At 51.7% G+C, this 22,538-nt stretch overlaps 8 protein-coding genes across 8 annotated transcripts; 5 read left to right on the top strand and 3 right to left on the bottom strand.

Annotated features, from left to right (window-relative positions):
- Nucleotides 1-957: 957 nt before the first annotated feature.
- On the top strand, nucleotides 958-2,214 carry ALT_3190 (TauD/TfdA dioxygenase family protein; the record flags this gene model as incomplete). Its single annotated transcript, XM_033561745.1, has 3 exons — nucleotides 958-1,640; nucleotides 1,706-2,040; nucleotides 2,102-2,214. The coding sequence occupies 3 exons, from the start codon at nucleotides 958-960 to the stop codon at nucleotides 2,212-2,214; spliced, it is 1,131 nt and encodes a 376-aa protein (XP_033417636.1).
- A 631-nt stretch (nucleotides 2,215-2,845) lies between these two features.
- Nucleotides 2,846-7,136, bottom strand: ALT_3189 (putative non-repetitive nucleoporin; the record flags this gene model as incomplete). The annotated part of the gene is made up of 5 exons (XM_033561746.2): nucleotides 2,846-3,454; nucleotides 3,509-4,138; nucleotides 4,195-4,283; nucleotides 4,332-6,794; nucleotides 6,854-7,136. 5 exons carry the CDS (start codon nucleotides 7,134-7,136, stop codon nucleotides 2,846-2,848), a joined length of 4,074 nt encoding a protein of 1,357 aa, XP_033417637.2.
- A 480-nt stretch (nucleotides 7,137-7,616) lies between these two features.
- ALT_3188 (altered inheritance of mitochondria protein 41, mitochondrial) lies at nucleotides 7,617-8,221 on the top strand (the record flags this gene model as incomplete). Its single annotated transcript, XM_033561747.1, has 2 exons — nucleotides 7,617-7,759; nucleotides 7,816-8,221. 2 exons carry the CDS (start codon nucleotides 7,617-7,619, stop codon nucleotides 8,219-8,221), a joined length of 549 nt encoding a protein of 182 aa, XP_033417638.1.
- Nucleotides 8,222-8,517: 296 nt separating this feature from the next.
- Nucleotides 8,518-9,427, bottom strand: ALT_3187 (protein rot1; the record flags this gene model as incomplete). The annotated part of the gene is made up of 4 exons (XM_033561748.1): nucleotides 8,518-8,820; nucleotides 8,878-9,056; nucleotides 9,119-9,233; nucleotides 9,314-9,427. The coding sequence occupies 4 exons, from the start codon at nucleotides 9,425-9,427 to the stop codon at nucleotides 8,518-8,520; spliced, it is 711 nt and encodes a 236-aa protein (XP_033417639.1).
- Nucleotides 9,428-9,784: 357 nt separating this feature from the next.
- ALT_3186 (5-formyltetrahydrofolate cyclo-ligase) lies at nucleotides 9,785-10,637 on the top strand (the record flags this gene model as incomplete). The annotated part of the gene is made up of 3 exons (XM_089599512.1): nucleotides 9,785-9,881; nucleotides 9,934-10,362; nucleotides 10,516-10,637. 3 exons carry the CDS (start codon nucleotides 9,785-9,787, stop codon nucleotides 10,635-10,637), a joined length of 648 nt encoding a protein of 215 aa, XP_089456255.1.
- A 159-nt stretch (nucleotides 10,638-10,796) lies between these two features.
- ALT_3185 (small nuclear ribonucleoprotein E) lies at nucleotides 10,797-11,211 on the bottom strand (the record flags this gene model as incomplete). Its single annotated transcript, XM_033561750.1, has 3 exons — nucleotides 10,797-10,849; nucleotides 10,921-11,011; nucleotides 11,068-11,211. 3 exons carry the CDS (start codon nucleotides 11,209-11,211, stop codon nucleotides 10,797-10,799), a joined length of 288 nt encoding a protein of 95 aa, XP_033417641.1.
- Nucleotides 11,212-11,664: 453 nt separating this feature from the next.
- ALT_3184 (mRNA transport regulator MTR10) lies at nucleotides 11,665-15,059 on the top strand (the record flags this gene model as incomplete). Its single annotated transcript, XM_033561751.2, has 8 exons — nucleotides 11,665-11,796; nucleotides 11,871-11,963; nucleotides 12,026-12,298; nucleotides 12,405-12,495; nucleotides 12,562-13,842; nucleotides 13,904-14,329; nucleotides 14,384-14,914; nucleotides 14,971-15,059. The coding sequence occupies 8 exons, from the start codon at nucleotides 11,665-11,667 to the stop codon at nucleotides 15,057-15,059; spliced, it is 2,916 nt and encodes a 971-aa protein (XP_033417642.1).
- A 3,896-nt stretch (nucleotides 15,060-18,955) lies between these two features.
- On the top strand, nucleotides 18,956-22,161 carry ALT_3183 (putative C2H2 finger domain protein; the record flags this gene model as incomplete). Its single annotated transcript, XM_089599511.1, has 2 exons — nucleotides 18,956-19,190; nucleotides 19,262-22,161. 2 exons carry the CDS (start codon nucleotides 18,956-18,958, stop codon nucleotides 22,159-22,161), a joined length of 3,135 nt encoding a protein of 1,044 aa, XP_089456254.1.
- Between the last annotated feature and the right edge of the window lie 377 nt (nucleotides 22,162-22,538).

Below are 22,538 nucleotides of genomic sequence, written 5' to 3'. Positions count from 1 at the left end.
AAGATGACAATGTCAGTAAGGATAGAACTTGAAGCCAGATGGACCCTTTCCAGAGCTCTTGACCGCTTTTTTCTTTCCTTCTTTCTTCTGTCTTCTGGTCTGAACTTTGAATTTCCAACTCGTGAAGTATGAGGTTCTTTGGGCTTACCATGCCGCTGCCCCTCCGTAGAGCAACTCTCCCCCTTTATGGCGATTATCCTGCATCTCACGACTCAAAAAAAAGGACTGAGAGTAACTGCATGAACATGCAACCTCATCAATTATTATTTGTCTGATTTCTCTTGAATTCAATTAATCTAACCACAAGTCCCCGGCCCGGAGATGAAAGGGAATAATGACTTTCCTAGTCTATCTAGTCTAGTCACGGCCGTTTTTGCGACGCACGCCAGTGCAACGAGATCATTGGCGCCATGGCGACGATGTCATCCACTTGGCTAAAACATTGGAATTAGATTATTTCGATTTACCTTTGATGTCCTGCTCGGCTTGCTCTATGTATGCAAGTAGTATGTCAGTATGTGCGTCCGTACTAACTGTGTCTTTATCGCCAGATGACGACTTGGTGGAGGCGAACTCGATTTACTGACTCCGTATCATACTTGGTACTTGATTAAGATTATTATTTTACACCTTGATAGTTTATGATTTTTTGTTTTATCTATCATCGGCAGAGTTCTCTATTTATTCCATTGCCGTCCTCGCCTCGACATGTAGACTTTTCTTTTCTTTTTCCTCTGCAGCATCAGATCTCGACTTTGAGTATATACTATACTTGAGAAGCCTCACAAGGTTGTCTTCACCACCACGAGGAACAAGACTCTTTTCCTGCGTGTCCTTTTCATCTTGGTTTCTGTTTCATTTTATGAATAAAAGTTGGCTTGACTATCCTTTTTTCAACTATATCCTATCCAAACTTTTCTCTCCATCATCTCAAGCATCTCTCCCATTCCGTTAATCATGCCTGCTTCAGCCCCCGTCACACCACCCAGCAAACCACAAGCTGTCAATCCTCACGAGGATGAAATCCCCATCAGCTACGACATCAACATCCCCTATGTCGATGTCAACAAGGAATCCACTTCACACACCAGATACCCCGAGTACCTTCCCACATGGGACAAGGTCTGGTTTGATCCTCTGCCCCCCTTCAAATACGAGGATCCGGCGCTGCGCGTGAAGGACAAGAGCAAGCGCAATCTGCTCACCCCCGGCGTCAAAGTCTCGCACATCCAGCCCCAGATCGGGAGTGTTGTGGAAGGCGTGCAGCTGAGCCAGCTCTCCGACGCCGCCAAGGATGAACTGGCTCTGCTAGTCTCGGAGCGCAAGGTCGTCGCCTTCCCCGCGCAGGATCTCATCGACGCGGGCCCGGAAAAGCTGGAGCAGTTCATGCGCCATTTCGGGAAACCAAACTATCAACCTGTCTCCGGGACGGTGCGCAATCACCCCGGCTTCCATATCATCCACCGTGACGGCAACCGCCAGGAAATCGCGCGCTTCCTCGAGCAGCGCACCACCACCACGCTCTGGCATCAGGATGTCAGCTATGAAATCCAGCCCCCAGGCTACGTCATGCTGGGTCTCCTCGAGGGCCCTGAAGTAGGCGGCGACACCGTCTTCGCAGCCACAGACATGGCATACAAGTATGCCCTCCCCCTCCTTATACTCTCCCGCTTTGCACTTCGATCAGAAGCTAATCCACGTGTAGACGCCTCTCCCCAACCTTCACCTCCTTCCTCGACGGCCTGCGCGCCGTCCACTCCTCCGCCAAAATGATCAACCACACCCGGCTGACCGGCGGGCTCGTCCGCAAGGATCCCGTCGACACCGTCCACCCGCTCGTGCGCATCCACCCCGTCACCGGCGAGAAATGCCTCTTCATCAACGGCGAGTTCATCACCCGCATCCAGGGCCTCAAGGAGCCCGAGCAGCGCTACCTCATCGACTTCCTCATGCAGCACATCATGACCGGCCATGACTTCCAGGCCCGCGTGCGCTGGCAGCCAAAGACGATCGTAATTTTCGATAATCGCTCCACGATTCGTAAGCCTTGCACTCCCCTATCCTGCCTCCATTTTTGAGTATTGCCTGCTGACAGCCACAGACTCCGCGATAGTTGACTACCTCGACGACGACTACGACGCGAAACTCAGACATATCTTCCGGCTGTGTGCGCTGGGCGAAAAGCCGATCCCTGTTTACGATCAGTTCGAGTAGACGGCAGAATCTCCTGCTAATCGCGAACGCAAAAGAAAAGTGCAGGGGTTTAGTCCGTTTCATTGTTTCGGGGTCTTGTTCCTTTCCCGGTGATACAGATACAGATACAGATACCTCGGTTCGACTTGGGGGTTTGATTCGGTTATAGACGGTGTGCGTGTTAGTTCTTGGTCGGGGTTCTTAGACTTGTCTTTTTCTTTTTCTTTGTTTCATTTTCATTTTCATTCAGGCCTGTGATTTAGATAGACTTGTTTGATTTGCTGCTTTGCTGGTCTGTTTGGCGTTGCTTTAGCGTGTGGTGTTTGCGACTACCTTACTTTATTTACCCTGTCGGTAGATAATCCTAATGAACCATGATATGACTTCGATTGGACCTGTCTATGATTCTGACGAAGGTGTCTAAATAAGATACCGAGTATAATCTTCGACTGATGTTCAATTCGTTCAAAAGAGATGCATTGACAATGGCAAAACTATGACCTGCCTTTTTCATTCCAACAGCCTCAAATGCCGTCTTGCAGCGGAACTACAGAAAGAAAAATAACGCCATATGCTCACAGTAACTCGAAAGAACATGCAGAAAACAGCTACCATGTCGCAATTGTACACTAGCATAAACTCCATCGACTCATTACCGCAGAATTTCTGCAATCCGCGTGCGCAGCTCATGCGCAGCTTGCATCTGCTCGGGCGCAATGCCGCCCTGTTGCAACAGGAGCAGCGTCTCCGAGACACGCTCCGCAACTGCGTCGCTTCCGAACACGATCCCGCCCAGCCGGACTGTCTCGTGGTACCACACCTCGATCAGGTACAGCAAATCCCTGGCAATGTATTTGCGGTTCGATCCGTGGAATGGCGCCTCGTCAGTGTAATACATCGCTTCGAGCACGGCGTAGATGGTTTCGTGCGCAACCCCCAGATCCAGGAAGAGATCAACAATCCACGTCGGCGGGCCGACATCACGCTGGTGCTCGAGCGCATACCGTTCCAGCATCGGTAGGAGGTCCTTGATCGGGAAGACGGTCTCGGACATGCGCAAACGGCTGCCGAGACTGCGCACCTTCTCAATCACAGCTTCGTATGGTTGTGGTTCCCCCTTTGCGAGTGTCTCATCATGCAGGTCTTGGAACAAGTGTTGCCATGTCGACCTGATATCCGCTGAATTGCGATAGTCCGCAAGGTAGAAAATCTGAAGGCAGATGTCGTAATAGCTAGCAGGATCGGCGTACTGGTTGAACAGCTGTACCACAAATTAGTAAGCCCTTACGAATGCATGATTAGGACTGGAACGTACAGTACTGATGTCCATGATGGGACCGTCCACCTCTTTCAGAACCTCCGTTCGGCGCTCGGGTGCGATGCGCGTGTCATCCTTCAGCCGCTGCAACAGATCGTCCTGGATGTTCGCAATATCGATGAGATTCGAAATGTCCTGCACGAGGCGCTGCCGGGACTGCCGGCCCACATCTGGAGTGAAAATTGAGGCGTTCGCCCGGGCCCGGCCCAGGTATTCGATCCTGCGAGCAAGAGGCAAAGCAAAGGCACTCTGCGCAAGGTGGTACTGAACGTTGGCGGCTTCGTAGAAGCGCTGCGACTGGGCAAAATATCTCCAGAGTAGGTCCGCATGAGCGATGTCATCGGCTGACTTGCGCTCGAGGTATGTGACCACAAACGGAGAATTGTTCTGCAACAAACGATCGCTCCACCCCTGCTCGAGGTACCAGTCATACAAACTCGTCAAGAACACTTCGTCTGTCGAATCTGAGATCACGCCGTAGGCCTCATTCTTGCGTTTGGCAATGATTGTGAGTTGCCCATCAACCACACCCGGGTCATGCGCTGCAAGATTGTCAACGGCGATGATGACCTTGAATATCAAATCATAGCATTGCTTCCTGAAGTAAAAGTAGTCGCGTCGAGAATCCTGTGGCCGCGGATTAGCATGTTGCCTATCAAACAATGTCACGAGTGGACTCCTACATCTTCAGGACGGCCGTCCACAATCCATGACAATGCCATGTTAGCCTTGTCGGAACGAGCCGCGACGTTGAGAGCCAGCTGGATCGCGCCTGAAAATTGTCAGTTTTCAACATCCATGGTCGAGGTATAAGACTTACCTGCAAAGAATTGATTGGAGATGTAGCTTTCGACCGCCGAGACCAGGTAATCCATGGGAAGGCTGTCAGACACTTGTTGGAACAGATGGAGACTTTCATTCAGCAGATTCCGACCGATTTCCGAGTTGGCCCCTGCTTCAGTCGCTCTCTTCAACAACTCTTGAGCCTTGAAAATGACCACGTCCTCGGCACTGCAGAAGCTCCCGCACCGTCGTCTGAGTGCGTCAGCCACGGTCTCAACGTTAGAGCCCTTGGCGATGTTTCTATTTACAATCCCCTTCACCAGTTCTTTTGCGATGTCGTGACCCTTGCTGGTGCTGAAAAGCTCCTCAAATGTGAGCTTGAGGAAGCGCTGCTTCGACTCGTCGGGCAGAGTTGCAACAATCTCATCAACGCGCTCGTCGAACAGCACCAGGACGAATGAAATACCTTCAATGGTATGTGAAACCAATTGAACCAACGAATGCAGCGCTCTGTGTTCGGCTTGTAGCGCCGTTTCTTCCTGCTTCGTCGACACGCGCGCCAAGGCTTCAGGGCCACTCAATCCCTCAATGAAACTCTTGTTCGTCTTGAAGAAATCTTGCAGGGCAGACAGGTCACGTTGTACACTCTGCAGCTTCGTTGTCGCCACAGATGCCGAGATCGTCTGTGCACCATTGGGTCCGCTGCTGACCGTTGCGATTTCCTTCTTCCAAATCGACCGTAGTAGCCTTGACATGTAGAGAGCGATTCCCGCATGCCTGGGCGATAGGATAACCGTGTCGATGGCTGGTGTGGAGCTGTCTGCGACTGCATTTTCATTCACCGTCGGCCGGCCTCCATACTCGATGAACACTTTACGCGCGAACTCCAAAACATCAGGATCATTGATCTGAGTCAGTCGTGAATCCGTAGAGACCTCGACTCCTTGTCCACACGCGACTGCAAGCGCTGTCGCAAGAGTCTCGCTCCGGCCATACGTGCGGATGAAGTTCTTGACCTCGCCCTCGAGACCCTCATCACCGCCACTACCACCACCCCGAACCAATGCAGCAAACATGTCAACGAGTCGCCGCCGGCGAATCACATGAATACCAGTGTTAGTCAGAATCGCAATTTCAGCCGCGGCGCTGTCAAACTGAACGGCAAGCTCGTTGCCAAATCCTCCCGGGGTCGAGGCAGCCGCGCTAGGCGCGGAGCAGAGACCAACGTCCTCCGCCCTGCTACCTAAAGAGAGCCAGATAGCAGTCTCGCCTGCCTTTCCAGGGATGACATTCTCTTGGGAGCGAGCCACTCGGCCAGAGTCGGGAGAAGAGATGAAAAGTGTGTCGGTCTTTTGCGTGGGATCCTTGCATGTGAAGCAGAAGAAATACCCTGGCGGGTATCGCACAGTGAATCTGGTGGGGTTGAGAGAATGAATGGGAACCCTAGATGCTCCGGAGGTCTGAAACCGGGGCTGACCCAGCTCCACTGGGGTGGAAGGAGGATTGTCGAAAGGTGGAGTTTTCACATGATGCGCCTGCATGCTTGTCGGCGCATTCGTACCATTTGGAGCTGGCGACCAGCTATAAGACGCAGTCGCACTGAGATAGATACGGTAGCCGGTCGCGGTTGTGGCCATTAGATGGTATCTCGAGGCCTCGGCAGCTGGGATAGGGCTAATGGACACGATGGGAACTTTCGGGTTGAGGGTTTCGTTGGACGCAATGATGTGCCCAATGTTCGCGTAGATGTCCATGGCTGGTTTGGTAATAGCCAAGGCCAAGGTACCATCCGGTTTCATGTGGAAAACTCTAATGGTTGAAGATGACGACAGAGTATAGAGCAGTCTCCTTGTGTCGTCAATCTCCATCTGCTCCACCGTCTCAGTGGTCTTCTGAGTGAAACTCAGACTGGGCGTGAAAGCCGCGATGCGCGAACTGGTATGGTTGACTTTGGCGCATCTGCCTTGGAACCACCGTTCCTCCTGCTGATATGTGAGCTCATAGACGTCGTTGTCGGTAGAGCCGCCGAAGAAGATACGACCGGTCGCCTCCGACGAAGCGATCACATGGATATCCAAGCCACGAATAGACACCGACATGCCGGTCTGATACAAGCTGACTTGTCGCGCACCCCCCGGCGTCGTTTCACAACCCATTCCCAGCAAAATGACCTCGGCAGTTGTTGATATAACAAGAAGGTGGGTAATTGAAGGGAGGAACACTCCGGCGCGAGGCTTCGCCAGCTTGACGGCATTGATACTATTGGGCTGGTCCTCAAACCCGACCAGTTGTGGATTCGGATGCGTATAGTCCCAGATGTAGAGCGCGTTGTCAATAGCAACCCAGGCGTGATTTAACTCGGCGAAGAGACCCATGCTTGTCGAAACCTGTGCTCGATTATACTGATCAAAGATCTGATCTGGGATATTATACATCTTCACTTTCTGAAAGGGCGCCCATGACGGCGAGGTGGGGATGTCATAATCGGAAGAAAATCCTTCTGCGAGGTGACTGTCAGCCAGACCGAAAGAAGAACCAAGGCGATCAACATTTCCTTACGAGACAGGTAGCTATCCAGGTCGGGATACCGGGATTCCTGCACGAGCGTATCGTTTATTGTGCCTGCAGCGCGCTCCTCGATGCTCAGCGTTTGGCTCTGGGACTTCGATGCTGCCGGAGGAAGCTTCGGAAGAGAAGCTGGCGAAGCTCTCTCTGCCGGGGCAGGAGCTGGCTTGGGAGACATGAGCGACATGTTCGATACATTCTTAGGTGCGGGAGTCTGGAAGAATGCTCCAGGAAGATGTTTTTGAGGAGTCAGAGTCGGAAGATTGGGGTACGACATGGTTCTGTGCTGTCGCCGTCAACGGCTTAGGGAGAATATGTCGCGCTCCCCGGCGTGGTGGTACTTCGTTCGGCGTGGTAACGGTGAGGGAAGAACGACTTTAGAGGAAAAAAGAGAGGCTGGAGACCAAGCATAAGCAAGTAACTAGACGCCGTAGCAGATCAGGATTAGCATCAAAGAGTGTTTGTTCTCGTAAATTTATTATTATTATCGTATTGAGAGCCAATTGAGACAATGACAAAAAGCAGGTAACTGGCAGAATGGGAACTTCACAGCAGAAGAGAAACAAAATTGTGCACGGACCAGACAAGATCAACAGCCCCAAGCAGCTTTCCGCCTTTTCTGTGTTCCCCGACAATGATTTCATTCCAAGTCCTCAATAAACATTGTTAGTCTCCACCCATGAGATTGTGTTTATTCTAATTTTCTCCGCTCTTGTTTCTGATCAATTCAATCAGTTGCTTGCGCTTCAGAAAAGAAATGTTCAGAACTTTGAGGTCGACCAGTCGGCTGAACCTGAGCCCAGTGCGATGGAACTCGACCGCCAGTCCGGCTTCGCCGCCCTTAATGGCCAGAATTAGATCTGATCTCAAGGTTGCCATGAGGGCGAAGGATACGGCAAGGTATTTCTCATGCTACGTTCGAATCCGAAGTCCGCAATTGACGGAGTTACGTCCAGATTGAATGTCCTTCGCGCGCTCATCTCGGAAACAAATAACTCCGCAAAGACCTCGTCGCCGATTCAGACAGACTTGCAATTGCTGTCTCTCATTCGGAAGCGTGCGGCTGCGGCCAAGGAAGCAGCAAAACAATTTGCCGAAGCCGATCGGCCCGATTTGAAGGAGAAGGAAGATGCGCAGGTCACAATTCTGGAGGAGTATGCCGGCAAGGTGGAGACGATGAGCCTAGAAGACATCAAGGCTATTGTGTCGCAGGAAGTCTCGAAGTTGAAGGAAGCCGGCAAGAAGGTTGAGGTCGGCGCTCTACTCAAGTCTCTCTTTGCTCCTGGCGGTGCCCTGGACGGCAAGCCTGCGGAGAGAGCAGAAGTCGCGAAGATCGCCAAAGAGGCCGTCGCTTCCGCGTGAGAAGAAATGATGTATCATAGAACCCTTGTATTATGATGTAAATAGATATTAGTCTTTCCTCTCTTCCTTCTCTTATCCGGCACTCAGAAACTGCCTTGGGCCGCGGAACAGCGCGAGGTTTACTAACGACAGACTTGATTCCAGTCTCTGGGAAGAGGTCCTCCGACGCCAAGTGACATGCAAGAATCTTCATTGCAGTATATGACAATTTGTGTACATCAAGATCTCGAACACCAATGCGGCCAAAATGCAAATGCATAAAAATGCACCTGAAAGAGCCATTGCAGTCTAGAAAGTCAAGAATAAATCAAAGCAATTCCGCCCATAGCGGTCATCAAAATACCAAACCATAGCCATCTATCCGGGTTGCCGATGTGATCGCTCCGCATCAGGGTGTCCACGCCCACAGAAGACCCTATATCTCGGGCAATATGGCGCTTGCTCTTCCCGGTCTCCGAGCTGACCGGGTTTAAGGTCGTCGTGGGTAACATCTGAGGAGGTTTAAAAATAAGATACATTGGAGGCATCGGGGTCTCGTCGAATGCCTTGAGATCCAAGCGTTTGACATGATGGTACGAGTCTATGGAGACCGTAAATGACTGCCACTCACAGTTAGCAACAATCTCAGAGGGGTGGGGACGTTTTCCTCAACGTACACTGAAAGCCTCGGTCTGGTTGTATCTTGTGTACATGGCCACGTCCTTTGAGCATGGATCTGATACCAACTGGCGGCCGTCGACCGCGATTGGAGTCAGATGGATGGATCCATCTGGCATCACAGCATATTTGCCATGCTGCCACAGCATGATACCCTTAGGACAGGAAGGCGTTGTGGCTGGTGAATATCAATCATGTCAGTCAACAGCCTCCGCCGAGAAAGCTTGGGGAGCAACTGACGGTTGGCAACGGCCCGGTAATACGCCTGTTCATAGTATCCATCTGCAGTAAATGAATATGAAATGCCAGTAAGACTTGGTTCGAGCAGTTTGTCGTCGATCGGATCGTAGAAATCCTGCAAGATACGGCGAGACGTTAGAGATTGATGCAGGCCACTCGGGAAGATCAGCGACTGTGCGACTGCAGAGAGCCTACCGGACCTGTCACAACACTGCGAGACTTAGTTGTCCAAGTGCCAACCAGATCAGCAACACTGCTGGCCCTGACCACGGCGACGAGGAAGCTGAGCAGTAAGTATCCGACAATCATCTTTCAGGGTAGCCAAGCGAGAGCCTAGCAGCGTCAGGTAGCGCGAGGTGTAGCGAGGTGAGGAACAACTCGTAAAGGGAGGCCATGTTGAGCGACAACTTGCCCTTCATTGCAGTGAAGGAGGGAAACCATGGCTGGTATGTAGAATTACCTGGCCTTGTCGATCCAGCCATGCGGATACTCCACATAACAATGTGCCAAGACGTGGTGACCTTCGGGATTATCGGAGAATACCTAAGGCCAAATCGCATCGGCGGAATACTGAACAAATCCACGCGCTTGTTGATTAGCTTTCATCACGCCTTGAAGTGTTCGAAGAATGCGCATTGATACCACACTCTGCCATCCGTAGCAATAATGATGGCTTCCGGTCTACAGACAGCTAAAAGGGACCTCCGCAAGAAGATCCGCGATGTTCTTCAAATAACCCCAAATGAGTCAATCGTTCATCAATGTCAGACACTCCCGTTATCGCCAACACATCATAGTGAGCTAACTGAGCATAGCCAGAGTTGCTGCGGATAAGCTATTCTCCCTCACTGAGTATCAAAATGCCAAGAGGATCGGTGTCTACCTGTCCATGCCTTCGGGTGAACTTTCAACTACGGCCATAGTCCAAGACGCCTTGACTCACGGCAAAGAGGTATTCGTGCCGTATATCCATAGCATAGACTCCCCGTCTTCGACGCAGAAGAAGACCTCCATCATGGACATGTTGCTTCTGCAGTCTATGGAAGAATTCAAATCTCTTGAACCTGATAAGTGGGGAATACCATCGCTCACCAAGGCCCAAGTTGAGAACAAGAGAAACTGTTTTGGGACAATAGGTGTCTCCCCAAGCACGGTGGAGGATGCTACGCAGAGATTCGAGGGACTTGATTTGATAATCATGCCTGGAATGGCTTTCGATCAAGAGTTCCGAAGACTAGGTCATGGTAAAGGTTACTATGATCATTTCTTGACGAGGTACTCGAAAAAGGTAGCCGAGAAAAAGACGACAACATCAAAAATGCCTTTACTCGGTGAGGAACAGCCGCATCCGAAACCACCCAGAACTCCCGTAAAATGACCTTACTAATTCCATATAGTTGCCCTTTCCCTCAAAGAGCAAATGCTTCCCTTGACTGAAGAAATACCCGTTGCGGATCACGACTGGCCAGTAGATATGCTCATTGTCGGCGACGGCCGCTTTCTTGTTCGCCAACACTGATGTAACCACTCGGGGAAAGAGTCTTCACGCAAGCAAAGAACCCGTCTATTCAATTAAGCACAAAACTGTCCTTCAGCGGCAAATCGTAAAGTATATGGCTGCGTGGAAATTGAAGCCGCCGTAGATGAATAAAAGCTTTTTCCTCCTGCCGTGGTAGAATCACTGGACCGCCTGGATGAGAGACACGTTGTCGCCCTTGAGCAGAATTTGACCTGTGATGAACGCGCGTGTTAGCAACACCACTCACTTGCGATATCCGGTAGTCAGTGGCAGCAGTTCATACCCAGGTTTCTCCGCTTCTCCTCATCGGTCTTTGTAGCCATTCTCACTTCCACCGCATCATCAATGACCAAGTTCATGAACTCATCGAATCCCTGGCGCATGTTTGTTTAGCTTGATAACTTGTTGCAGGGAAAGAAAAAGATCGTACTCTAATCTTGCCCTCTATCCGGAAAGCCAACTGCTCGTAGAGCCAAATAGAAACCGTCGTTCGTTGCTGCAGAAGCTTGAAGATGAAGTGAATTGGCGCAAGCAGCGTCTTGCGAGCACCTCCACCGCCTGCTCGGCCGGACATGATGGATACGCGACGTGAAAATTGTTAAAAGAACGTAGCTGGCACTGAAACCGACTGGGCGCTGTCCGATAGTGTCGTTGTAGTAGAATTAGCGTTGAGGCTCTGTCCGCGGTGGTGGTTATTGGGCAAAGCTGAGCTGGTTGAAGGAGGTTCCTTCACCCGCACGTTTTCTTTGGCCGCCTTGGGGGACGATTGCGGCTCACCAACTTTTCCGTTTGAGTTTCTCGTCACCACATCCCACTTTCCCTACTACGTAAGGACGGTTGCCCGATCTATCAGTCCACTACAATTATTGAATACCGGTGCCTGAAGCCCTCGTTTCGTCTCTCGTCTGATGCTCATTTAATGAGTGTACATGACATTTTCCAATAATTTTTGAGCCTTTCCGGCCGGATTGACCCCTCCACTTCCGTCTCCTATACACTAGATCAAAACATCCCACCTCCGTCGAACATGGCCAGTAAGGAAGGGGCCGCAGGACAGGCCTTTGGTCCTGTCCTTGCAGCAGTCGCTACAATGCAAGGAAACGTATCACGAAGTGAGAAGACACATGCTCATGAGTTCCTTGAAAAGTTCCAGAAGTCCGTGAGTTGGACCCCTCGATCGCACCCCACACGGATTCACAGAATTTCTGCCTGACACTTGATATTATTATCTAGATCGAAGCTTGGAGTATCACCCATGAGCTGTTACAGTCGCCCGATGTCCCTGTTGAAGCAAAGTTATTCGCAGCGACCACACTGAAAGGAAAGGTACAGCAACCTATGCCGTGGTCGTCAGGGATGGTGATATATAGAAATGCTGACCTTAATAGATCATATTCGATTTGGATCAACTACCGAACGAGTCTGTAGTTGCTTTGAGAGACTCTGTGCTGAACCTCCTCGTGGCTTATGCATCTGGTCCACGGCCGATACAGACACAGCTGTGCGTGTGCCTGGCGAGCCTTGCCATTCAGATGACCGAGTGGAAAGATGTCCTTGCTACCGTCGGCTCGGCTCTAGGAAGCAGCGCCGGCGACTGTGTCCTAGAATTCCTTAAAATCCTACCAGAGGAAGTGACGGAGGGTCGCAAAATCAATCTCAGTGTACGTTCCGGCAGAACCAACGCCTCACCACTCATAATCCAGTCTCAACGGATCGGCTTAATCCAGGATCAGTGAAACAGATTCTAATGCAGGTGTATCATTATAGGAAGAGGATCTTACGATGAGGACTAAGGAGTTGTTGGAAGACAATGCAGAGCAGGTGATGCATCTACTGATTCAATATGCCCAGTCATCCCGTAAGTACACAGCTGTCATTTCTCAAGGCGCTATATACTAATTCGTGCCCACCTCTTCTCGTTTAGCAACGGCATCGACCAACCCACGTCTCTTGGACTGTATAACCTCTTGGATGCGCGAGATCCCGGCCGCGAAAATTGTCGAATCGCCTTTGATGGATGTCATCTTGAAAGCATTGGACAACGATGTCTCCTTCGAATCGGCTGTTGATAGCATGTGCACTCTCTACAGAGATACGCGAGAAGTCGATGAATCGATGTCGATCATTCAGGCTCTATACCCACGGTTATTGGCTCTACGTCCAAAGATCGCGGAATTCGCCGAGGCAGAAGATACAGACGCATTCAAGGGTATCACCAGGCTTTTTGCAGAGGCCGGTGAGGCTTGGGTCGTAATGATTGCCCGCCTACCTTCCGAGTTCCGCGGTCTAGTGGAAGCGGTTCTTGAATGCTGCGCCCGAGACTGGGAGCACGACGCAGTTTCTCTTACTTTCGTTTTCTGGTACGAGCTAAAGCAATACGTCACACTCGAGCGATACGGAGACGCGCGTGTCGCTTTCACCGACGTATTCTCAAAGCTGGTGGACATCATGGTCAAACACCTTGAATACCCCCGTCCCGAAGAGGGCGAAACCGATCTATTCGGTGGTGATCGGGAACAGGAAGAGAAATTCCGTCAATACCGGCACTCCATGGGCGACGTACTCAAGGATTGCTGCGCCGTCATCGGTGTTACCGAGTGCTTGTCAAAGGCGAACGCGTTGATTCAACAGTGGGTCTCCAAGTACGCATCTCAAGCGAGCGACCAACATGTCCCTCACTGGCAGGAACTTGAGGCACCACTTTTCAGTTTGCGGGCAATGGGCCGCATGGTCGACCCCGAGGAAAGTACAGTGCTTTCGCAGATTATTCCATTGATTGTTCAAATACCCAATCAGGAGAAGGTGCGATTCCAAGCTATCATGGCGCTCGCACGTTACACGGAGTGGACCGCTCAACATCCCGAAACCCTGGAAGCACAACTCAACTATGTCATCTCTGGCTTTCAGCATAGTTCTCCCGAGGTCGTGCAGGCTGCCGCCTTAGCATTCAAGTTCTTGGGGACAGACTGTCAGAAGCTACTGGGAGGGCACATTACGCAACTTCATTCCTTCTATGAATCGGTCATCGATAAGTTGAAGCCGGCCAGCCAGGAAGAAGTCACGGAGGGTGTTGCCGCTGTTGTTGCTGTTCAACCACTTGACAAGATCTACGAAAGTATGAAGTTGTTTTGTGATCCCATCATGGCACGGATCATGAATCTGGCCAACAATGCGAGCGATGAGCAAGGCCAGCGTGCTGTTGCCGGTACGTTTGACTTTCATTTTCCACATATTGCGGAAGCAGTAGCTGACCAATCCCTATGCAGATCACTTGCAATTGATTACAATCTTTGTGCAAGTTGTGAATCCTTATGTTGGCCCGAACGAAGACAACCCGGCCGTCAAGTATTGCGGCGAGATCTTGCCCATTATGACGACGATTGTTATGAACTTCACTTCCTCCACTCCCATATTGGAGCGTGTCTGCCGTTGCTGGCGGTACATGATCATCTCGTACCGAATTGCGATGATTCCTCTGCTGCCCACGCTGGCCCAGAGCATTGCCAGCGGATTCGAGGCTTCACGGGAAGGATGCTTCTTGTGGGCCACCGATGCTGTTGTGCGCGAGTTTGCTGAAGGGGCCGAGTTCGTCGACCGGTCGACAAGCCATGCTGTCTTCCAGTTCTACGAACAACAGGCAGTTGCTTTTCTACGAATCCTGAATGAGCTGCCACCAGAAAACCTGCCCGATGGTAAGCTCTGTTCGTTTAGTAAGACTTTGTTATGGTACGCTAACTTTTATACAGTCATCGAGGACTTTTACCGGCTTTCTTCGGACGCTGTCCGGTTCTACCCCAAAGAGTGCATCACCTCGTCCCTCGCAGTGCCCATTTTTTCTGCGGCGCTCAGCGCCCTCACTCTCCAGCAGATTGATCCCCTGATTGCGACACTGCACTATTACCATGATCTATTCAGTTTTGCATTTGAAAAGCCTGCCGTCTCTGAGTTCACCAGCTCTGACGGGGATTCGTACACGAATCCACCTGAGGTCAGAGAGGCTGTCAAGCAGTTGATCCTTGCTCAGGGTCAAGTTCTTACCCAGAGGATTCTGACTGGGATGATGTTCACATTCCCTGGGGACTGCTTCGCGGACGCTTCGGGCGTTATGATGACTCTCTTTGACTTGGTGCCCCAAGAAGCTGGGGCATGGGTGCAGTCCACGCTCCAGATGCTCCCGGCCGGGACCATGAAGCCAGGGGAGGCAGAGCGGCTGCTGAAAGGCATCGCGGACAAAGTCCAGACCAGGGAAATCCGGAAGATCAGATCTCTACTACAAGGTAGGACCAAATCCCGAAGCTCCACAGTCTCTATTACGACTAACAGCATCTTACAGACTTTACTCATTCATATCGCCGACGAAACGTGGCGCCTCGTGAGGGCTTAGGCCGGTTGGAGGCTACTCGGTTCCGCTTCAGCGGATAGATTTGAGACCGGTACTTCAGACTGAGCATTTCCAAGTGAGAAGTTCATGAGCGGGGACCCATTATAGACAATCTCCATCATCCACCTTCACTCAGCCTCTTGGCAAAAATGTCCTCTGAGTGGTCGCCACGGCGACTGCATACGTCATGAGAGCAGGTAAGGGTCCATGGGGGATTTCATACTTTAGAATCCAACCCGGTATGTTCTTCCCGGCAACCATACAGAATCTACGGACGTTCAGAATCCACGCAACATGATGGATGAGCACTCCGAAACAACACATAAGGGGGCGGCGACACATGCCACCGTCCGGTCCTGTAAGATTTCGATACCATAGCATTTAGCAACCTTAGAAATGGAACGGCACAGATGCGACCCCAGACAACCAACTCCTCCTCTCTATGTTTTTGCTTTTTCTTCGTTTCTCTCGTCTCTCGTTGCTTTTTTCTTGAGCGTGGCGCCATGCAGGCCACGCTACTGCCGATATCGGCACTTCAATCTCAGAGAAAACAAGCCTACAGGCCGATCGTTGCCCCGGTACGCCAGCCAACTGCATTATCCAGGTAGATCTAACATTATTATGGTAAACGCGGTACGCTTCTATCTTGTGGGTCTAGCTTGACTCGTTGGCAGATGATCACCCTTGAGTCTTGACATGAAACGTAGCTAACAGGCAACTACAGCCTTACAGTAGAATGCCGGATCGGTTCACCGATGAACTTATAGTGAAGGCAGAGTTGCCATTGCCTAGCCATTCACAAGCCAACGGTCATGTCAACGGTAGCAGAGTGGCGATCCTTGATCTGTAGCGGCCTTACTATCTGGACCTCTGACCCTTGATTACACTGCAGATCATATTATCAAGTTAAGTCAGTCCTTGGGGTCCTCAGGCTTGCTCTCGATAGTAAGGAATAGAAATCGCAGTTGTTGTGGGAAAAGTAGGGCTATAGATGCGGGGTTCCATTTAGTATCAAAGAGTGACTTGGTTGCGTGGTGCCAGCAGAAGTACACTCAACTTGATGCTTAGACCACACTGATTTTGAATGCTGCATACTGCTTGGTCATTATAGACATTTAAGGCATGTTATAATCCAATGCTCCGCGGTCAATCTTGGTGTGGCTGATGAGAGGGACCAGGAGGATCAGATATATATTTCTATTTTGGGGCGAGTTATGTAGCTGGCTTCCCCGAGTCGGACACGCCAGGTTCTGGTTCTTTAGACTTGAGTACTCGATACTCTGGCAATGGTTTACAGGAATGACATCTCTCTGCTCAATACCGTCTGTCAGAGAACTAAGATGCACATTCTGCCGTTCAACTGTCATCACACTTGGTCCGCCACAGATATTGACAGAGCGCCTCGAAATAACCCAGTCTAATCCCTATTGGTGCAAGGTCGCAGCCTCACAGCCAACTCGCCTAGTCCTTAGTCCAGTTGGACTTCCATCGAGGTAAAATCGGCTACGGGCAAAAAAATATCATTGATGGACGAAGCGACGGGAGTTGGTCTCGTGACGGGCCGATTCTTGCTACGCAGTAACGGCACAACCTGCGCGGAAATCTCCCTACCATTGGCCTGAGACGCGGGTCTAGATTCTGGGCATATTGCTTTTCAGTCAGATACATTGTCCGACCCGGGAATAGCATTGAGGAGTCGCCAAAATAAGATTCCCCGGTACGCTGGTACAGCACCGGAGAGGCCCGTCGACGCAATAATGCAGAGAGATCACGCCATGATCTGAATGCTAGGAGCTAGGCTGGTGATGTATATGTCATGACGCCTTATCACACGTGGAAAGTCCTCTGTTGTAGATCTCTATCGAATGGCACCCACCGGACCTATCAACTATCATTCCATTATTGAATTTGTCCTGATATATTGGCATGTCGATTCCCTTTCCCATCTCCGCGGTCCTGGTCACGCTAAGGTCCCATTATTTGGGTCCGATCAGACTGGCTGAATCATGTAGTCTCATGATGCTAAAGAAGAAAGGAACACGGCTGATCGTATTAAGCTCCTGCTTCTTTGCCTGTTCTGGTTTGCTTCATACTGCTTGATTCTTATTGGACAATTGAATTGCCTCAGAAAAGGCACCATCTGGGAAATCACTGCGCCTCAGGGGAAACAGGAAAAGCCAGAAAATAGGAATTGCCGCGACAGTCGAGGTGGGAAGCTCGTTCTAAAATGAATTCCCCTCTAGAGTGAGTTAGATGGCCCTCGTGAGCGCCTGCTCGGAAGGACAAGTGGGCCACAGGCCGTATGTGTTTTCTTATGGGGATGCTCTACTTGGTACGTGGCGCAGATCTTCTTCGCATCATTGTACCTGGAGTCTGGAGATTGGAGTATGGAGGCAACAGGGACAGCATCGTACACGACCACGTAGACACCTGCATGAGATCTCCTCTGTCTGCATGGAATACAGCACCGCATTGGAGACTTGACTGACGGAGCCGGCACCTGGTTCGCCCGGAAGTACTGCGATCATTCCACCCGCTCGACTATTCTCGATATTCTTGGGCTAGAGGAATGATGATGGTCTGACGAAAGGGACTTTTGTTGACTCTGTCACTTAACCGCCGCTGCCGCAACTCATGCTTCACGAAGCTCGCCTAATACTCCTATTGTGCCATTGTCAGGACCGTGACACTCGACTCGTCTTCTATTATTTTCTGATCCCCTACGATCCGGTTCCATTAGCGCCAGAAACTGTGCGCCCGAGGAGATCATATTCATCCCAAGATCGGAGACTAAGGTGGCGCCGTGGTCCATTTGTTGGATATCGACTGTCGGGGCCAGGATTATGAATCGATGACTGGCTGGAAACTAATATCTACATGATTCTAGCTGGATTCTGAGCGTGTTCGATGCAGGACTGGAGGACCAATGATGGCCTGTAGAATGGCGAGATGATCTCGCACAAAGGCACGAACCCTGTTGCTAGAGTCCGAGGGTAGTTGACCATGCGCTTCATCGCAGCAATTGGCATCTCCCGTTGCTTTTTTCCCTCAGTCCTGCTTGTAAATTTCGTGTCAGAGTGTAGACTAAATACTCTTAAGTTTTGATTTGATGTGATCTGCGAGTATAGTCTACATCCGCGACAAGTGAAGAGGAAAAAGAAATACAGATGCCGATGAATGCCCCACCTCGTGCTCAGGAAAAAGCTAGAGTCAACAATCCAGCGCACTGATCTCGTTCCTCGTTCAGACCAGCTGGATACCTAGAAGTTGCCTCTCAATAAGAAGACTCATTCTCCCTCTCCATTGCCATCGGAAATTGCGACTGACTTTACACCGGCTCGGCTCTTCTCTCTCTCTCCAGCCAAGACAGTTGTTCCTCTTTCCCCTCCCCGAGTCCGCCCTCCAACGATCCAACCACCGGCTAAATTGTCACACCACCTCACCTTATAACCACGACTGACGATTTGGCTGCTGAGATCATATCACTCTCATCTTCTTCTATATTTGTCTAGCTCGAGTTTATCTTCTATATCAACAAGATATACCTCCTCCGTTCTTCACCAACTCTTCGGATCCCCTGCGAAACCTTTTCCCCACGGGGTTCGGCCGGCCGCCTTGGTGAAAGTCCCCCGCGCACAGGCCGTCCCGTCCAGATCTTTGTCACCTCCGACCTCCGTCCCGCCTCCTCCAAAACTTTGTCATGGCTCGCCCCGACCGACTATCTCCTTCACTGTGAGACCTCGTCGCCTGCGATCGTTTCCAAGGCTCGGGTCCTCCGTCCGCAGTCGGATGGTCACACTCGACACAGACGAAGTTACCCCAGGTCCACTACAGGGTATCGGATAAGCTCGACGACGCAAGATCGGGAACAAACCGCCACTACTGCGAGGACAAATCGTGCGCATACCCCACGAGTTCTCCGCATCTGTCACACGATATGACGTTCGCTGTTGGTACAGTGACCGGATTGGATCAGGAACTCGACTACAAGCGAAAAGGACCGGGCGATAAGGAAGACGCCATGGAGACCGACGCCCTGCGAGCGGACGGCGCGCCGCGCAAACGCAAGAGGGCCCGGAAAGTGAACTCGGATCGGAAGTTTGAATGTACACATGAGGGCTGCGGCAAGAGCTATTCGCGTGCCGAACATCTCTACCGCCACCAACTGAATCGTATGTCGGACGTCTTCCAAGCGCAAGCCCGTTTCGGTGGATGCGGATGACTGATGTATGACTTGCTCTAGACACTCCCAAGCAGATTTATCGATGCGACTTTCCGGACTGCTACCGGACATTTGTACGACAAGATCTCTGCGTTCGGCACCGCGAACGGCACACGACGCAAGGCTCTCAGCTTCAGAAACGGGACCACTTCGCGCAAGCAGCGTCGCAGAATAAACAACAAAGCCAGCTGCCTCACAATGTGGTCGATACTACTGTTCCCCAGATGGGCAGCACCCAGCAGCCGCCAATCGTGCCTGCGACTACCATTGATTTGACGTCGGCGCGCTCCGCAACCACCTTCCCTGAAGGTGGGGTGGAGACTCTGACACCTCAGTCGGCCAATGGATCTAGCAAGCATATGTCAGTCTCGTCGTCGGCATCGATGTCGCTCGGCCGACCCCTCAACTACCAACCTTTGGTTACTCAGCATGGTGTGGGGACACCAGACTCGACTGCATCGAGGTCTAACAGCTTGAGCAACCATAGCATTAATTCTCCTCCTGGTCAAGCAAATGCTCCCTTCAGCCCTCCAGCCCTGCAAAAGCCAGCGTATGTGCCGCTCACCGGCCGCCACTCCATATATCCGTCGGGCAGCCCCAGTAATCAGACATGTCAACTGACCGGACTGAATCCCATTTCTAGGACAAGACCTCAAGATGCTACAGCATATTCCATGTCAGCCGACGTCAACGGCTCTTCAGTAGTTCAGTCGCTGCCGTATGGCTCTCCGACGGGCCTACACATGTCTGTCGGTGGATTTTCCGACCTTTCGATGAATACCGTGCCGCCCTCCACCCAGGCGTCGCTAGACAGATCAACCAGCATTACTGGATTAGATTCCCTGTCGGGGATGATTGCTTCCGCAGATCCTGCATTCGACCCAATGGCCTCTTGCGTCTACCCGATTTTCGGCGGCGAAACATACAACAACCGCTCCCCCTTTGCGATGGCCGATGACTTCACCGCGTGGCTGTTCAATGAACCTATTCCGGGATCGTCGTCCCTGGCCTATCCTCCCACGGCTTCCATGATGCCGAACTATCTGGATCCCACACAGCTGCAAAATCAGTTCCTCATCAGCGAGCCAGCGTTCGGCAGTTTCCTGAATGGCGTTCTTCCGCAACATCCAATGAGTGTCACCAGTATCTTAGATCCAGGTTCGCCCCAGGCGATCATGTCGGAGGAGAAGCGACAGGAGTTGCTGCATCTCATGGCCACTCGGTTCAATGAAGCCGCCTATTCAGCGGTGGCGAAGCGCAAGGATGCTCTAATGGACGGAGACGTCGACGATGACAGCCATGTTCTGAGCTTGCGCATGATGCAGACATATATCGGTTCTTACTGGTATCACTTCCACTCGCAGCTCCCCATTCTGCACCAACCTACATTTGTCGCGGATAAGGCGCCAAATCTACTTCTCTTGGCCGTCATGGCCATTGGTGCAGCCACCCTTGACAACATCCATGGTCAAGAGGTGACCGAGACGGCTGCGGAACTGGCCAACTTCATAGGGTGGCATCTGCGATGGGAGATTTTCATGGATGCGGATTTCCGACCGCCTGCCAAGCTCTGGGTCTTCCAGGCCCTACTCCTGCTCGAGGTGTTTGAAAAGATGTACTCGACTCGCGCATTGCACGAGCGCGCGCATATCCATCACGACACCACCCTGACGCTGATGCGCCGCGGTAGCTCATTGATCGGCCGCTCCGCGCTCGACTCACCCGCAAGCTTCAGAGATGACCGGCAGACCCGGTCCACGACAGGGTCTGCTTCGAATTCGGAATTCGCTGCTGACGATTCCTGGACACACTGGATCAAGGCAGAGGCCACCAGACGGGTTGCATTTGCGGCCTTTGTGCTAGACTCAACGCATGCCACTATGTTCGGACATTCGGCGAAGATGGTGGCCCATGAGCTCCGACTCCCGCTGCCCTGCGACGAAGGCTTGTGGTCCGCCACCAGTGCCGCCGAAGTTGCGCGCGTCCAATCCAGCCTGCATGCAAACGGTGTCAAGCCGACCATGTTTCTGGACGGGCTCAAAAAGACGCTCAACGGACAGCGCGTTACCACAAATGCCTTCGGGCGCACTATCCTGATGGCCGGTCTGCTTAGTGTCAGCTGGCACATGAATCAGCGCGACCTGCAAGTCAGCTCGCTGGGCGTTCCGCAGGCCCTCGGTGGCCGAGACAAATGGCGATCAGCGCTTCTGCGAGCTTTTGATAACTGGCGGCGCGATTTTGACGAGGCCCTGGCTCAGGTAGGACCTCCTCCGTTTCCTAACCAATACCGGCGGCATTCTCTCGAAGACGAGGGCGTTTCCGAATCCCGGGACGTCTTGCACGGCCTGGCTCACATGGCGTCACATGTCGACATTGTGGACTGTCAGATATTTGCAGGAGCGGGCCGACTCATGGGGCGATCGATCACTCCACGGGACTATAGCGCTGCCCGTGAGAAGATGACCGAACGATGGGCCACCAAGGCGTCAGCGCGAGACGCCACGTTTTATGCTCTCAAGTTTCTCTCCGAATGTCTTTTGAATAACCGGAGTGTATCCGAAGAAAGCGGAACCTACTCCGGACGCGATGACTATCTGCTCAACCGGCCATGGGTCATCTATGTCGCAGTGCTGGTCGTTTGGTGCTATGGATATGCGCTCGACGGGCCAATCGCCTCGCCTCTGGCGCTGGAAACCGTAGCTGAACAGCGACGCGACATGGAAGCCTTTCTCCGCCGGGTTGGCGGGGTGCGTGAGCCCAACGAGTTGGCGACGATGAAGGGTCGCAACCAGTGTCTCGGCCTGTTGATGATTTTGCAAAATAGCTTCGCGAACACTAGATGGGAGCTACTCTCTGAAGCATCCAACCTGTTGCAAAGTTGCATCAACAAGCTGCGGAACCAGACGCAGCGGACGAGCTGAAGCCTTGACATTTGGGTATTCCCAGCATATAGTTCATGCGCTTTCTTTCTGGAGGACGGTCTGCCATGTTATGATTGATTTATTGTTTGCATCATGTGATACCACGGGTTGGCGATTGCTTTGTATTCTGTTGATAGGGATATCTAGTATGGAGTATATATGGATCTTTCTCTACATGTATTTGACTTGACTTTTCAACCAGTCCATTCCAGCCTTGCATACATTTAGTGCCAGAAATAAGCTATGTCATCTCATCTGGATCGTCGGGGTCAGTCATCCACCCTTGCTGGTTACCACAACAACCACCCGCCTAAACACCGCCAAACCCACACCAGGCCGGCCCAACTTCTAATCTTCACTCCTCCTCGCATGATCAT

This window comes from Aspergillus lentulus (genome assembly GCF_001445615.1).
Source record: "Aspergillus lentulus DNA, contig: Alt05, strain: IFM 54703, whole genome shotgun sequence".
NCBI lineage: Eukaryota > Fungi > Ascomycota > Eurotiomycetes > Eurotiales > Aspergillaceae > Aspergillus > Aspergillus lentulus.
The sequence above is the reverse complement of the archived record's forward strand: the minus strand, read 5'-3'. Positions and strand labels throughout refer to the sequence as shown.